Raw genomic sequence first — 16,239 nt, forward strand, 5'->3', positions numbered from 1 at the left:
CTCTGATAAAGGCCCTGGGCTGACACAGGGAAATTCCTGCCAATACTGATAAAGCCCCAGCTGGGCTGGGAAAAGCAGACTTTCCCTGGGAAAAGGCACCCACCAGCAGGCAGTGAGTGGGGCTGACATTAAGAAAGGACAGTCTCTGGCAGCAGTGTCCTCTCCTGGGTCCTGCTATCTGTTGTAAATCTGCTCCCCAGCTCCATGCAGGACGATCCCAGTGTTGCATGATGCCCCAGAGCTGCAGCAAGGGACTGCTGGCACTGGAGGAATGCACTGTCCTGTCACACTGGGGACAGGCACTGGCCAGGGCATCCTGTGCAAGCAAACCCAGCAGGGACAGGATGTCACCCACAGGCAGCACCAGCTCAGCCTGCAAACCAGCAGCCACCAGCCTTTTCTCAGCCCTGTCCCCAGCCAGGCTGGCCAAGGGACCAGTGTGGCATCCTCCTCCTCCATCCTGGGGAAGAGCCAATTCCCACGGCAGAGAAAGCCAAACCTGAGCTCTCCTCGTTTATTCCCAGTCCAGCACTCGCTGTGCATGCTCTGGGCCAGGTCTGGGATCCTCCTGCCCACCGGCAGCACCAGCACAAAGCTGTGCTGTACATCCCAGACCTGCTCCCAGCTCTCAGAAGCCAGGCTGGAAAAACAGTCCTTTAGGGGCTGGGAAGAAACAGAGGAGAAGCTCCGGCTGAAACCGTGCGAGAGAGAACATGCCCGGAGGAAAACCAGGGCGGGAAAATCAGACTGGCAGGCGGCCCTCTCACCCGGGGCCTGTCTCCCAGTCTGCTCCACTGCCCTCACTGCACAAATGTGTCTCTCCCAGGGCAAGTGGAGCCCGTCCTTGGCCTCTCCCGGGGAGCACCCGGCACGCCGGCGCACGCGGACGCCCTCCCCGCCCTCCTCCGCACGGAGCTGTTTTGCAGCCCTGCCTTGGCGCTGCACCCGCCTCTCCCTCCTCTCCCAGATTAATGCCGTGACATTTTGAAACCTCTCTCAGCTCATTAGGCAGTTGCGTAACACACCTGGCACTAACACCATTTAGAGAACTCACCTAATTAATGGTGCCGGCTGCCAGCGTGTGCCACGCTGCAGACCGGGAGGGTGGGCTGCACAGCAAATATGGGCACCCAACACCACTGAACGGCAGGGTGGGTTTAGGTTGGATATACTGAGCTTTAAGGTCCCTTCCAGCCCAAACCATTCCGTGGTTCTGTGATCACCCATCTCAGCCAGCTGTCCCCAGAGCAGCCAGGCAGGGTGACACCTGCCCGCTGGCGCTACTAAAGACATCCCACCACCTGGCCGGTGTGGATGGGCACCCTTAAACCCAGGAGCACTGGAATACAAAGGGGTTTCACCTGGCCAATTCCACCTGCTCCATCCAGGCTGCGGCCAGGACGCAACCCTGGTGCTGCTACAAGCATGCAAGGAGGAGATGAGCCACTCATCCCTTACCTTCTCTCATTCCCAAAGAGCCGGGCCACTTCTTCTCTCCCAGGGCTACGAGCCCGGGTTCTCCGCTCTAGCCGCTTCCTCTCCACCTGGAAGGCCTCACGATTACTGATCCTAATGGCCTTGGGAACGTCGGCCAGGGTGGTGTACTGCCGGCTGGCTTTAAAAGAAAGGGGACGCCCCGATTTTTCAGCTCCCCTTCCTACATCTCTGTTGCTGGAGTCCTTGTGCATGGGGCAACTGCTCTTCGAGTCCAAGGAGTTCAGAGAGAAACTGTGAATCATTCGGTCGCCTGATCGGGTACCTGGGGAAGGAAAGGGCTGGGCATGCTCCTGTGAGGGCGATTTGGGATAACTGTACCTGTTGTTCGGGGTGCTGGGGCTGGGCGGGCTCGGCGGGGGCGGCAGCTGCTGCTCTTCCAGCTTCGAGTCTTGTTTGGTCTTCTCCAAGGAAAAGTACCCGCTCTCGACACGTGTCTTCCGCCCGCAGTCTATCCGGTCTCCGTTCATGGAGTTCTCGTCTAAGGGACAGAGAGAGGAGTCAGCGTGCTGGGTTTCAAGTCTGAGCTCTGCTTTTAACAAAAAACACCCCAATTCTACCCAGGACAATGGCTGCAGTAACTGCTCTGCACCCATTCCCATCTCTGTCCTTCCCAGCCCAGCATTAACCCCAGCTCTATGAGTGCAAGGCAAAGGACACCTCACTCCTGGCAAGTGGGAGTGGGTGGAAAGCACTCCCACCTGAGTGGGCAACATTCCCCACCTGAAAGGGCCCCAGCACTGGGACCTATCCATGGTCTGGCAGGAAGAGCCCCCAGCCCCATTGTTCTAGGGAGAACAATGCCACAGACCCAGCACCTTCCAGGGAATCATCATGGAGACCAAATGTAAACAGGGCTGGAGGAGGAAGCAGAGCTCAGTACTTGGCAAACTGGATGGCCGGGCTGAGCGTGACATGGCCCTGCATCCTCTGGGTGCCTGAGTCGGGATGTGACAGGGCTAGAAAAGGCATTTTCCCTCTCATTTTGCTCTCAGTATGAGGGTAGGCAGCCCCATCTCCCTGCCAGGGCAGGACTGGGCCCCACACTGTGATTTTCTAGCAAGTAATGCAAATTTTTTTCCTTCCTGAACTTCCAGTTTGTAATGCCTGACACTAGTCCCCACACAGCAGGGCCGAGGTCTGCCTCCCTCTCCTTGCTGGGATGCCCCAGGGAAAACTTTTCCCTATACAGTGGTTTTCTGCCAGCTCAGCTGCCTGAACCAGGCCCCCACAGTGTCACATCAGTGCTTGGCACCTTTGCCCCTCACCTTCCTTGCTGTCCAGCACGGGATCCTTCAGGGAGCTGGCAGCCCCAGCCTGGCCTTGCACGGGGCTCTGTGCTGGGCTGATGCCGCTGCCCCCATCCACTTGGTCTTTGCCCCTCATTTCCTCCTGCCAGAGCGTGGACTTGGTGGCAGGGACCTTCTCAGCACTGGGGATGTTGCTGCTGGTCACAGCCATCTTAGCAGGACCAGGCTCCTGGAAAGAACAGAAAACACAGCAGGGTTAGAGAGTTTGCCCCAGCTCCACACTCAAGAGTCCCCAAAGGCTTGGCCCTGAGGTCCCACACGGTTTGGGTGCTGCCCATGACATCTCACAGCACGACAGGGATGGGACAGGGCTGCTCGGCCATGTGTCACAGCTTTATGCTGTTTTAAAACAATCCCCATCATCTCAAATGCTTCTCTTGCTAACAAGGAGCTCCAGATTCCATCAGATGATGGATGATGCCACTTTGGTGGCCACGGCCAGGCCAGCCCAGGTTCAGAGTGTGACCCAGAAGAGGCAGCAGCTTTCCCAACTCCTTCCTTGGCTTTGTTCGTTACCAGATGTTTTGCTGTTGTCATATTAAGCTTCTGCATTCGAAGATTATTTTCCTTAAAGCCACTAATAAATCAATGACAATTAACTCCCCTCCAAAGTCTCTGGATTGTGGGAAGTTTTCCAGCTGCTAGTTCCTTTTCCATGGAGTAGGGAGAATCCAGGAGTGAGTGAGCCAGCAGCCACAGGCTGGGGACAGGGGCTGCAAAGAGCATCCTCTCCATCCCCTGCTCCCACATCAGGTGGATTTTAGTCCTGCCCCTCCAAACTGGCATTTGTAGGGCCGTGCCAGTGCCACGGGGGATCTCCCAGGGATGGGTCCTGGCTCTGTGCACAGCCACAACAAGCAGCAAATGACCTCAATTTTTAAAAAAATCCCCTTGGAAATTTCACACCAAAGGAATGCAGTGTTGGAGGTAAACGATCCAGAGTTCACAAGCATCCCACTCCAGGGGACTCTGCTTGAGCAGGGGGTCGGGCCAATCTCCAAGGTCCCCTCCACCCTCAACCACTCATTCATTGATCCAAGCCCGAAGCTAATCACCAACTCAGAATAGATATTTTTATATATCCCTTACACACACCCCCACGTAATTATTTGGAGATAAGTATTTAATTAGGCAGAGATGTGGGCCAAAAAGAAGTCTGTAAGGGAGCAGAGACATTAACTCTTTGCTGCCCAGGGGTATGAACAGCTCCAAAAAACAGCATGCACCAAAATGGGCAGAACCAGCCTCCAGCTGCACGAAGTGTGTCTGGGCATGCTCTGCTCACCTGAGCCTGCCACACCCCTGTGCAAACAGAGGGCAGCGCCTCAAATCCCGGATTTCAGCCCCAAACCCTGCCTCAAGTTCCCACAGGCAGCAGGCAGGCACAGGCAGTCCAGCCTCTCCTGCTGCCTGCACCTTTCCGCTGGAGCACAGCAAAGCCTAAAACTGCAACCTGCTTGCAAAGCAAAGTGAAAACACGTAACTCTGCCTGTCCACAAAAACTGATATTCCCTGCACTGCTCCCATCCTGGTGATTTTGCAGAGGGATGATGCAAAATGATAGGGGGAGCTGGAAATGGCCCTGATGCCCCAGGAGCTCCCGGCTGCAACCAAGCTCTGCTCTACCACTGACAAAGAAAAACTATGTGAGAGTCAGAAATAGCAAGAATATCCATTGTTTAAATTCCTTTTTTAAAATCACAAAGGTGTCCATCCCTCCCTGAGTGGCTCTAAGACATGATCTGCTGCCGGATTAGTGTGTGGCCGTCTTTAGAAAGAGATCAGCCTTTCTCCACCAGCACACGGAGAGCGAGCTGAACAGCAGCCAACTTCAGGAGAAGCCATTTCACAGGGCGGGATTTGGTGCTGGTTTTCTCCTCAGCACCCTCTCTCCTTCCCCAGACCAGCTGCCTGCATCAATGGGATTTGGGAGACAGAGGAAAGGCGCTGCTTCTGCTTTTGCAGGTGGCTTGTGAGTGCCTGACCCAGCGCAGCATCCGTCCGGCAGCAGGTCCCACACGGACGTTGGCTTTGCCAAGCGAATTTGAGCCTTTTTCCAGCACCTCGGGACTGGGAGTGACAGGATGGTGAGGGTGGAAGGCGGATAGCAAGCAGAATGGGGTATGGGGTGGCCTGCCCCAAGCCGGGGTGGGGGGCAATGTGCCATGAGGGTCTATGCTCGCCCCATCCCCAAGCACCTGAGGACCCCGTCTGCCCGTGGGGAGCCAGCATCGTTCCTGCAGCCCCTTCCCTTATTTGGTGCTCAGGAGCTCAGATCCTGTACAGTTTCCAAGAAGTTGCCATGGTGATGAAATGTAACCCAGAATGATGTTTTTCTGGCTCTGCGCCCCTTCTTCTCTCCGCCCCGTTCCCCTCCTGAACCCTGCCTGGGTTTACTGTTGTGTCAGGATGGGGTGAGCATCCCTGCTCTGCTGCATCCACTCAGTGGGGTGCCCCGAATGCACCAGCCCTCTCCCTGGGGACTGAGGACGGACAACTCGTAACACATCAGCTCTTGGTCATGGAGAGAGGAGGCATCTTCCCTGGAGCATCACCAGAGTCAGCACTCGAGGGGCTGAAGGGGCTGTAAGGACCCCAGCCCTTGGCAGGAGGTGACTCACCCTGATCTGCAAAAAAGGATCATATTCCCCCCTCATTTTTTTTCCCGTTGCCCAGAACATCTTTCTCCAGTGGCGCTGTGGAAACTTATTCAGAGACATGCCGTACAAACCCCACCCACGGGCCCAGTTCGCACCAGGACCATCCTGGGAACTTCCATCAACAGGGACCTGAAAACCAGGGGTTCAGGGGAGCCCCAGTGCCGGTTTTGGTCCCCAGAGTGCAGCCCGGCTCGGCTGGAGGAGCCCTCCCAGCCGGTCCCCCGTGGCGGTGGGACGCGCGCCCGGAGGTCAGGCGGCCTCAGGGACACGGCTGTTCTCAGCCCCGGCGAGGGACGAGCCTGGCCTTGGGGTCACGTTCCCCATCTGTGGGATTCTCCCCCACTCTGGCCACGTGGGAGCCCGGCAGGAACGAGTGAGTCACGGCCGGCCCCACTTTTTACCATTTATAGTCAAAGTGAGCACGAAGCCACTGCCGGGTCCCTGGAGAGCCCGGCTCCGGCCCCAGAGCTCCCAGCCTGGCCCTGGCCTTTAGTATTTTCCTTTCATTCCCACTATCTCTGGGGTCATCTCAAAGGGGGTAACTGGAGCCCGATGGAATTTCATCCTGTTTCTACTGAAATGGCCCATAAACAGCACCTCTGCCCAGTCCTCCACGGGGACCACATGGCTTTGTGGCCACTCTTGAGACAGTGTGGGCAGGGCCGGCGCCACAAAACAGCCCCCGAGAGGTGAAATGTGGCCATAAAGCAGCCAGGAAAGTGTGTGACCCTGGAAGTGATGATCAGGAATTAATTCACACTGATCTGCTGTCCTGGTTCGCCCCAGCTCTCACTCTCTGCACAGGCAGCATCAAAAGGCTGGCAGAAAGTTGATCCTGAGGGTTAGAGGGGACCTCCCCCAGGGAAAAAAGCAAGGCTGCAGCCCTGAGAGGGAGGCAAGGGTCTGGGTGGCAATGTGTGTGTCCCCCTGGGGTTACCTGGGGAGTTGGGGGCTCCACCTTCCTCTTCTTCTTCTGATTCTGCTTGTTTGTCCTGGGATAGACGATCAGCATCTCCAGCCACCTGCGGGCAGAGAAAGCAGAAGGTGAGGTCTGTGCCATGGGGCAGCACGTAGGGATGGGAGTGATATTGACCTAGTCAGGGTCAGTGTGGTGAACAGTACCAGAAATCACTGCAACCAGCTCCTGGGGACAAAGAAATGCAGGACAGGAGGGGCAGAGGGATGACCTCAGGGAGCTTTGGCTCAAACTCCACTCACTGCAAGAGCGAGGCCACAGCCAAGGCTGACATGGGGCAAAGATTCAAGGATCCTGAAAGACAGTGGAGAGGGACAGAGCCTCCAGCAGGACCTTCCCCCTTCAGCAATGCCAACACCCGCACACTGCACACAAAGTGCTTTTGTCCAAGGAAGAACAGAGTGAACTTGGCATTGTGAAGTTCATCCTCTGCACAAGTCACTTGGGGGGACCCTCCTGTGCCCTGCCACTGCAGCCTGACGACCTGCCCAGCATCTCTGCCAACTCCACAGGTATCTGAGGACCGCTGGGAAACGCTCCTGCTTCACATGTCCCTGCTTCCCTCTCCCGTTCCCCCCATTTCACACGCTGCTGCTGTAAAGCCTTTGGAGATGACCACATCAAGCAGGGTTTGGTCAAGCAATAAATGCCAGAAGGATGGGAATGAACGCAGAACAAATTCTCCCCCCAGCCAGGGAAATGTTCCTGTCGTGCTGCAACTGAAAACGAAACCCGCCTGGCTCAGCCCCAGAGTGGGACTGCTCTGGGATGATTAATGCCTGCAGTCAGGAGCAAACGCGCTGCTTCAAAACCCATCGCTGGGCCGATGAGCAATAAATCAGCCCCACCTCGCTCCGCAGTGCCTCTCCCTCCCACAGCAGGCAGGACCAGCAACAAAGGCTGAGCTGTCAACCGGAGCGTGGGGAGAGGGAGGAAAGAGCAGGGCATGGGGGCTGGCCATGCTTTGGGGTGTAGTGACTGCTCCTGCCGTGGCTGGAGGAGAGGAGCCTCTGCATCCCAGCTCTGCAGCTGCTGCAACCCCACTGCTGTGAACGGGGTCGGGGGGGACAGATTTGCCAGTCCAAAGTGGTTCACAGAGAGGGAATGACCCATGCTCATGTGTCTCAGTAGAGCAGGGAGGTTTCAACACAAGACAGCATATATCTAATCAAAATCTCACAAGCTCTTGGTAGAAAAAATGTCGTACTTCAACAAGCATTTACCGAAACGGGGGGAGTCGCAACCCAGGAAAATGCTTGGAAATAGAAACCTCAGCTGAAAGCAGTGACTCTGCTGCTGCCAGAGCTGGGGGAGGTGGGAGCCGCCGTGCCTCAGGAAGAGGGGGAAAGAGCGAGTGCTTCATCCCTTCAACTTCCTGCTCGAGTTTCAAATGTCAACAAATTCTGGGAGGGAGGCACTGAGCTCCAGGAACCCCACGTGGGAAATGCTTGCAGGTGAGCAGCAGCACCGCCTCAGTCCGTCTCTCTGTGCCAGAGGCTTTGCTCTCCCACGGCTCTGCACGCTCACCAGCTCCAGCTTCAACCCGAGACAGCATGTGAGTGATGGAAGAGGATGTTTCTAGGTCACCACCCAACACCTGGAGTTGGGAAATCTACCCCGAGTTGCTTGTTTCAGTGCCCTAATGGTCAGTGTTTCTGAACCACTGCAGCTCAGCAGCAGGCACTCCTGTGAGAGATGATACTTTAATCATCCTTGCAGCTCAGATGCTCCCCTGGGACCACAGGGGTGGGCTGCATCCATCCCAGGATTCCATGTCTGCCCAGGGATGGACGAGGCTAAAAGCACCAAGGGGTCACCCCAGCAACCATCAGGATCCCCAGCACCAAGGATCAGCCTTGGGCAAGGTCCTACTCACCCTCCTCTTCCTCCCAGCTCATGCAAGAGCCCGGCAGCAGCTCAGCCCCAGATCTGCACTCACCCACTGATGATCTCCTTGTTCTCAGCCCGGATGAAGTGCTCCTTCTCCGGTGTCAGGATGCACAAGGAGAACTTCTGCCCTGTCCGGCTCTCCCCATCCACCACGTCCGTGCACTGGTTCATGTTGATGGTGCCCTGTGGGAGGGTTGTCGGCTGCAAGGGGAAGGAGAGGAGGGTATTGTTTAAGGAGAGAAGAACAGAAGAGTGCAGAGTTGAGCCCTAAAACCTCTCCTGGTGGACACCAGGATCATATACACCAAGGTGCTTTGCCCACAAGTTCCCAGACCCATCCTTATGCTGTGCCAGCACACAGCAAAGCCCTGTGCCACACATCTGGGCAGGCACAAGTGCTGCCAGCCCAGTTGGGTCCACTGGTGCCAGCAAGATACTTCTTTGTCAAATATCCAGGGCATCCCCTGCTGCAATACAGGGATCCCAAGGAAAGGCACCCAGTGTCCAGCTTTGGGTCTGCAGCTGTGAACCATCTGGGGTGGTAGGGTGGCACCTGGGGACAGGGGTGGCAAAGTAGCAAGGTCCCACTGCCCTCACCATAGGATGGCTCAGGGACAGACAGACAGACACACATCCCAGGTTTTTCCCGTTAAAATTAAAAAACCCATGGATTTTGCCAGGGCAGGACCACAGCGTGGATGGCACCTTACTTGTCTGGTGGGTTTTGTGAACACAGTGTTACCTCTAGGCCCCCTTGCTCCAAGCAGACTCAGTAAAGTGGGACAGGCGGTGGCCCCTGTGGTCTGAGAGGACGTGGAGGGACACCCAGAGAGGTGTCAGCACTGACAAGAGCTGACAGGTCCATCTGGAGCAGCACTGGCTCATCCGATTACAGCGTGGCCACCCGCTCGCGCTGCACAGTGCCCGCAGCCCTCCCTCCCTGAGCACTGATGCCACGGCTCCCCCATCCACAGCCTGCCTGTCCCCACCAGGCTGGGTGACACTGGGGTCCCCACAGCATTCCAGAGCAAACCTGCACCTGGGGCATAAACGGTTGAGGAACGGACCCCTCCAAGCTGCCAATGACACCGAAGGAGGACCCAAAGCAGCCTGCGGCCACCTTGTCACCCTGTCAAAGCCTCCTTGTGCCCTCCAGATGGCCGGGCCAACAAGGAGACGGATTTTTGGCAGATGCTGTTAAGGTTTTTACCATGGAAACAAGCTCCCCTGCCAGCAAAACCCCTCCAAGAGCAGCCTGCACCACGCAAAGAAAGGGTGACTGGGGAGAGCTCAATGTCCCCAGCCTACGACCCCAGGAGAAATTCAGATGAGCCCCACAAAGCCCCCAGTTTACTCATCCTGTGGGCAGTGGGAAAAACCCTTTCCCTAGGAAAAGGCCTTTTCCTGCAGCTGTGTCCCTGGGTGGGAGCATCCTTTGACAGCTCAGGGGTGGCATGGAGCCATCACGGGTGCTGCAGCAAACGGGGACCAGTGGTATATCAGGAACTCCAAAACCTCCCCTTTTCCTTTGTGGAAAATCAGCACCCACAGACCCCACGGGTGGAGCCCAGACCCCCAGCCTGGCACATGCAGAGCCTCCCGCCCCACACTGCCGTGGGTACTTAGCTCCTAAGAGGATTTTTTGTCTTAGACAGCAAAAATAAAACCCCGCTTTCCGGGAGCTATAAAAACCCCAACGGAAAAACTTTCTCCTGTTCCAAGTGGAGCCTTAGAATCGCTTTTGTCTTGCTGGCCTTTAGCACAGCCAAGGCCTCCAGGACTGTAAGGTCCGGGTCCAACCTCCTTCCCCACCCAGAGTAGTTTGGCACCAGGGAAAAGGGGATGAGGAGAAGGGAGGGAGCCCCAGTCCCTCGGGGATGCCCTGGGCCACTTAGTCCCTCTTGCCACAGGCACCCCTTCACTCCCTGTAAGGCCTCACGGGGATTTGGCAGGGAGCTGGCACAGGAGGAGAGGAAGAGACAAAACTCGCCTGCTCTCCTCCCTCTTTAACCCCACGGCAGCATTCAGGGCGGCTTCCTCGGAGCCCACACCCCGCCCTGACCGAAGCGTGCCAGGAGCGGAGGAGCAGGTTTGGGTTCCCTCCACCGCCGGGCTGGCCCTGCAAAGTGGTTTTGCCACTCACCCCTCCTTGTGAGGGTGAACAATGGCATCTTGCACAGCCTGACACATGAGTTCTTGTCCACTACCACGCCTCTGAGCCAGGATGTCAGGAAAGGGCTGGAGCGAAGCTAGGACTGACCCTCTGGCACCTGCAGCAGCAGGGATGAACCTGCCATCCCACAGCAGCCCCCCTGCACCCCTACACCTGTCAGCAGCAGATGGAACCTGATGGACCAGCAGCCTTGCTCGCTCGGGATGTAAATTCCTTTACACCATTTATTTCCTTCCTTGGAGGCAACACAGGCACTTTGAAGTGAAATGCAAATGGTGCCGGGTGGAAACGCGTGTGCGCACACACGCAAACTCCACCGAGGAAAAGGAGGAGGCTCAGACCCCATCCCCACCTCTGAGCACCCCATTCCAGGCTGGGGGGTTTCTCAAAGCTGGGGATCCCTGGGGAAGGAAGAGCAGAGCTGGTCCCTGGGCTGGTCCAAGGCCAGGTGAGGACTGCGTGGCTCCCACAATTGTAAGGGAATACATAAATGCAGAAGCAGGGAGGTGTTGTAGGGCAGAGACGCCAAAACAACAACAACAAGGCTGGGACTTCAACCAGCCCTTTGAAGAGCAGATGCTTTGATACAAGGCTGAACCCAGCGTCAGACCCTGGGGTGGCTTCATGTCCAGGTGAGGAGGAGTGGACGCTCAGGCTCTCCTGCTCCTACCAGTCCCCAACTCAGGGACAGCTCCGTCCCCAAGTGCTGGGGCCCTGCCTTTGCCATTTCCCATGCTGCTGCCCATGGGATGGAGCACACAGCTACTCCAGAACCGGATCTGGTGCCTGGGTGTGTCACTTAACTGGGGTTAGGAGTGGAAGCACAGCACTGTGCACCTCTGGAAGCACAGAGGACACCATTATGGACACCATCATCAACTCTCCTCAGTGCCATCAGCCACCTCCGGTCCAGCCAATGGACCTGCCCCTCGTTAGCACCAGGAAGGGAGCACTTGCACCACATGAGCAGCTTCAGCTCTCCATGCTGCCAGTACCAGCAGAGCAACCAGTAGCCAAGAAACAATTGCATTGCTGTTTCCCTCTGGAATGACAGATCCCTATTGACACACACACGTGCTTGCAACGTCCCTCCCCACAACACACAAAGCCTATAGTACATTCTCCTCCTCCTCCTCCTCCTCCTCCTCTCCCTCCCTGGGTGCTCAGGACGTGAGTCACGCCATGCTCTCCACATCAACAATCCCAGCAGCCTCCAGATGAGATGCAGAGACCTTTGGATGGATACCTGTAGGATGCAGAGCCCAGAAACTGCAGCAGCCCCCTCTTTGGGCACTGGAACTGAGGGCAAGAAAGAACAGGGACCTCTCAGAAGCCTGAAGGAAGAAATCCCAAGCAGGGCATTACTGCATCCTCCTGCACAGTGCTGGATGCTCCAGGGATGATGCACTCCCAGGTGCAGCGGCTGCTGCTGAAAAGTCAGTAGGGTTTATCTGCAAGTCCCTAATTTTCCATACAGTTTTGCAGGGCTCAGGTAGAAAAACAGGGTTACTTAGATTCAAAAAACTCAGAATTTCCTCCAAGTACCTTCTTCCCTGTCATTTCTAACACATGGATCATGGGAGCTCAATAAAAATACAAGGCAGCTTTGCTCAGCAGCTGCACACAGGATGTTTTGGAGCAGGTAACCCCACGGTCAAGCTCCCGGGGAGTGGCTCTGCCACAGCCTGAGTGGGACACGGCCAATGCCCACACCATTCTCCGGGGTTATTACACAACGTGGGTTGACAAAATCTGGAACACAACCTTTAAAGAAAGGCGATGGGGCAGGGGGGAGGAGGAAACCAAACAAAAGGGACATTTTACTTTCTGCCAAGAACCAGGAGGGGAAGAGAAGAAAAAAAAAAAAAAAAACAAAAACCACAACCATTTGTCTATCCCACATGGCAGGGTGGTTGCCTTGGCACCGGGGCCTGGCTGTCCCGGGGGGAGATCATGGCTCTGCTGTCCCACTCCACCGTGACGGGCTCAGGCTCTGGCTGGCTCTGCCCTGGCACAGCAGCAAGCCTGTGGTGCCTGGGGAAGAGACATCCACACATCCACGCTGCCTCCATAAATTCGTCTCGACAAATGTTAATTCTCCGAGCTCAAATATTCATGAGGGTGGCTGCTGAGTGCGCTGCTCACTCGCAGCGCTCCCGAGTGCTCTGCAGCCGGCAGCTCCTGTGCCTGCTAAAAGCTTCACCCATCCCAGTGCCCGGGCCCAGCTGATCATGGTGCCTGAGGCAGGATGCAAGCAGGGGTCTTGGCGGGGCTGTGGCGTGGGAGGGAGCAAGACTCTGCTGTCCCATGGCCACGGGCATGTCCAGGCAACGTGGAAACAACTTTAGCTTGGGCAAGGGCACTGATGCAGCTGGGACAGGCAGCTCCTGGCAGTAGCACAGCATTGGGAACCCAAACCAGAGCCACATCCGCCATTCCTGCCCGAAGGCCATCAAGGAAGCACCAACTCCTTGAAAACTCACAGAAACATTAAGCTTGGAAAAGATCTCTAAGATCATCGAGTCCAACCCTTAACCCAGAGCACTACCATGTCCATCAGTAAACCATGTCCCCTAACACCACATCTACATGGGTTTTGAACACTTCCAGGCATGGTGACTCCACCACTGCTCTGGGCAGCCTGTTCCAATGCCTGACCACCTTTTCAGTGAAGAAATTTTTCCTAGTATCTAACGTAAACCTCCTCTGGAGCAACTTGAAGCTGTTTCCTCCTGTCCTATCGCTTGTTACCTGGAAGAAAGAGCCTGACCCACACCTGGCTACAACCTCCTTTCAGGTAGATGTAGGGGATCCCTTTTCAGCCATGTGAGGCTACACATGACCTGTCAAACCCCAGAGGGGATGCACCTCCCAAACCCCAGAGGGGGATGCACTGTGCACACACCAGGCTGGCTCCATCACCGATGGAGCAGCCACAGTGCTCAAGAAGCTGCACAGGCACCGGGTGAGCACGGCTGGCACAGCAGCAGGGCTTTAATGAGCCTTTTAGGCTTCCTGCCACCAGGCACCAGGCTATTGATACGGCCACAGCACAGCCAGAGCGCTGCTGAGGGAAGATTTTATTACACTTATAGATCAGCTGGCAGGCTGAGCGTCCTGGATTTATGAAATTAGACAAAGGCTCTTGAAAACGACCTCTGCAGGCTCTGCAAAAGGATGGACTGGAGCAGTCACCCATCAAAGGGCAGCAGAAGGATGTGCTCCCCTATTCCCATGGCAGCTCTCTGCTCTCCCTGTGCCATCCAAGTACGAGGCAGGTATCTTTACTTGCCTACCTGAGCATACCTTTCCCACATGGACCCTTCCTGTATCAGCATCTACTGCTTGGTGAAGCCACTGAGAAACCTCTGGCTTGCTCAGGCCATGCAACAGGCAACGGAAAAGGAGGATTTTTCCACTGGCAAGGGAATCATAGAATCATGGAATCATTAAGGTTGGAAAGAACCTTTAAGATCATCAACCCAGCATCAGTACCATGTTGGTCATTAAACCATGTCCTCAAGTGCCACAACCACATGGAGGTATCAAGCAACACATGTTCCCTGCCTTTCTGTATTCACATCTTGTGCCCCTGGGCAAAAAAAGAGGGGAAGATGTCCCCAAATCTCACCACTGCCTGGACTCACCAGCCTGCCAGAAGCCATCGTCCCCTTTCACAGAAGGAGGCACAATCAGTGCTCTGCAGATGTGGCCTTGGCATTGCCAGTGTGGCTCTGCACTGGCAGCAAACCTGCACCAGCACAAGGAGGGGACAGGACACCTGCCCAGGTGTGCAGCCAGAGACGCAGGAATATCCTCCCAGTTGGATAAATGCCATAACCCTTCTCCAGCCCCATCACATATTTCTCCACCATTGACCCTGGCTTGTTCATCACAGGTGCTGACTGCAGGCTCCTGAAATTTGTTTTAGTGGAGGGGCTCCCCACAGCTCCAGATCACCCACCTCCATGAGGTGGGATGGGTTAGTAAGGGCCACACACGCCTGTCTCTGCGTGCCAGGCCCCTGAAGAGCCCTCCTGAGCCTCTACCAGGAAATAAAACAACATCAGCTCCACTTCTGCCAGTGTGAAGGAATTTTCTTCCCTGGGAGCAGTTTGAGAAGGGGGTGAAGTGCAGGGGTTGGGCAGGAGAGTTCAGCCAGGGGCCGCTTTTAAGCAGAGTCGGTGTTTATGTCCACAGACAGCGAGTCTAAACACTGAGCGAGGCCGAGAGCTGCCTGCGAACTGCCCGGGAGCACCCTCGGGCTCTTCTCCCACCCAGTGCCACCTCGGCCAGGCACGGGCAGCTCCCATCCTGGGGCTGCCCAGACAGCAAGTTTTGGGGCCACATATCCCATCTATGGCTCTGTCCCCAAGGGCACCCATCCGGCGAGCGGGTGCTGGAGCGGAGCGAGCCCGGCCGGGGCTGTGCGGAGGCTGGAGTCGGCTTGTCTTGGCCTTATAAGGCTATTTTCGCACTGCTCTTGCAGCTCCCAGCTGCTCCCCACTCCAAAGCAGGGTCGGAGCTGGCAGCCAGAGCCTAGCCTGCCTCCTTCCTGTTAACCTCTTTCCTGCTGAACGGCCTCCAAGGGGTCCGTGCATGATGGGAACAGCCGTACCCCATCCTGGCACAACCACCCGTGCCGGGCAGGGAGGGTCAGCAAACCCGGTGATGGTCACCAAGTGGGTTCAACCTCCCTCAGCACTAGGGTCTGAGCCTGGGCATCCCTCAGTAGCGTTGCCAAATCCAGGGAGTCCTTCAGGGAAACCTGCACCCATGGACATGCACACTCCACGTCCAACGCTGCTCGAGGGGAACAGGGACAGAGATGCAGAGAACGTCGGCACCGTGACGGAAATGAGAGCAAGGTCCCACTAGGATGGGGGTCGAGGGGCTGCTCTGAGCTGTCATCTTGGCTGTTTGGGGACCAGAGCAACAGCCAAACATTGCACAAAGAGCTTGGAGCATCCGCTCAACCCCTATCCCAGTTCTTTGGGGACCAAAGCAAAAGCCCAGCATTGCAGAGACACTTGACGGCCCTGCAATGTCAAAGGCACCGTCTCACAGCCCTGCAAACCAAAGAGTTATTCCCTCCTCTTACTCTCTGGGATTTAGATGCATTTAAAATGCAAAATGTCCTCCTCCCCTCCTTAGAGGAGGGTGGGAGGAATACATGATAACGGATCCGACCCCATCTGCTCACAGCTGCCAGTGTGGCATCTTCCCCACTCCCCAGTGCACAGGCTCAACAGCCAAAGGGGAAGCAGATATCTGCAGCCTTCCAGGGAGTTGTCATGGTAATCAGCCCGATGGCAAAAACCCGTGGAGACCACGCACTGGGATGGTAAATCCGGGAGGGACCAGAGCTTGGTGCAGGGATTATGGCGGGAGAGTTGCCCGGAGAGGGAAACGCAGTCGTTTGGGGGTGGGAAGAAAAAAAAAAACGGGCTTCATTTGCATCTTGATGTTTGAATTTTAAATTGCACCGTTCCAAATTGGCCTTGTCAACTTTATCCTCCACCCCCTCAGTGTAGGAGACAAGTCCCAGGTGGTCCCTGCACCACGCTGCCAGGCTCACATGTGCAGGAGCTCACCACCACCTCCAGGAATGCCGGCTCCCATGTCCCTCCCCAGGAGCAAGGGGCTTCACCAAACACCAGAAACCACATTCTCAGAAGGTCACCCCCATATAAAGATGGTTATACACACAGGGATGCCAATTTTGGAGACAGCTCA

General features: G+C 56.1%; 1 protein-coding gene across 11 annotated transcripts in view; it reads right to left on the bottom strand.

The window, feature by feature from the left end:
* Nucleotides 1-16,239, bottom strand: part of MPRIP (myosin phosphatase Rho interacting protein) — a 79,290-nt gene that overhangs the window by 38,824 nt on the left and 24,227 nt on the right. For 5 of the 11 annotated variants that reach the window (XM_050317864.1, XM_050317862.1, XM_050317859.1 and 2 more), the window contains exons 4-8: nucleotides 8,380-8,531; nucleotides 6,402-6,486; nucleotides 2,763-2,973; nucleotides 1,816-1,975; nucleotides 1,459-1,695 (exon numbers count right to left, since the gene is read on the bottom strand). In XM_050317864.1, coding sequence (XP_050173821.1) covers nucleotides 1,459-1,695; nucleotides 1,816-1,975; nucleotides 2,763-2,973; nucleotides 6,402-6,486; nucleotides 8,380-8,531 — 845 coding nt within the window. Of the gene's footprint in view, nucleotides 1-1,458; nucleotides 1,976-2,762; nucleotides 2,974-6,401; nucleotides 6,487-8,379; nucleotides 8,532-16,239 lie in introns of those variants that run through there. The other 6 variants (XM_050317863.1, XM_050317865.1, XM_050317867.1 and 3 more) reach the window with 3 other exon arrangements.

This window comes from Myiozetetes cayanensis, unplaced genomic scaffold (assembly GCF_022539395.1).
Source record: "Myiozetetes cayanensis isolate MyiCay16 unplaced genomic scaffold, myiCay2020 scf20-37, whole genome shotgun sequence".
Taxonomy (NCBI): Eukaryota; Metazoa; Chordata; class Aves; order Passeriformes; family Tyrannidae; genus Myiozetetes; species Myiozetetes cayanensis.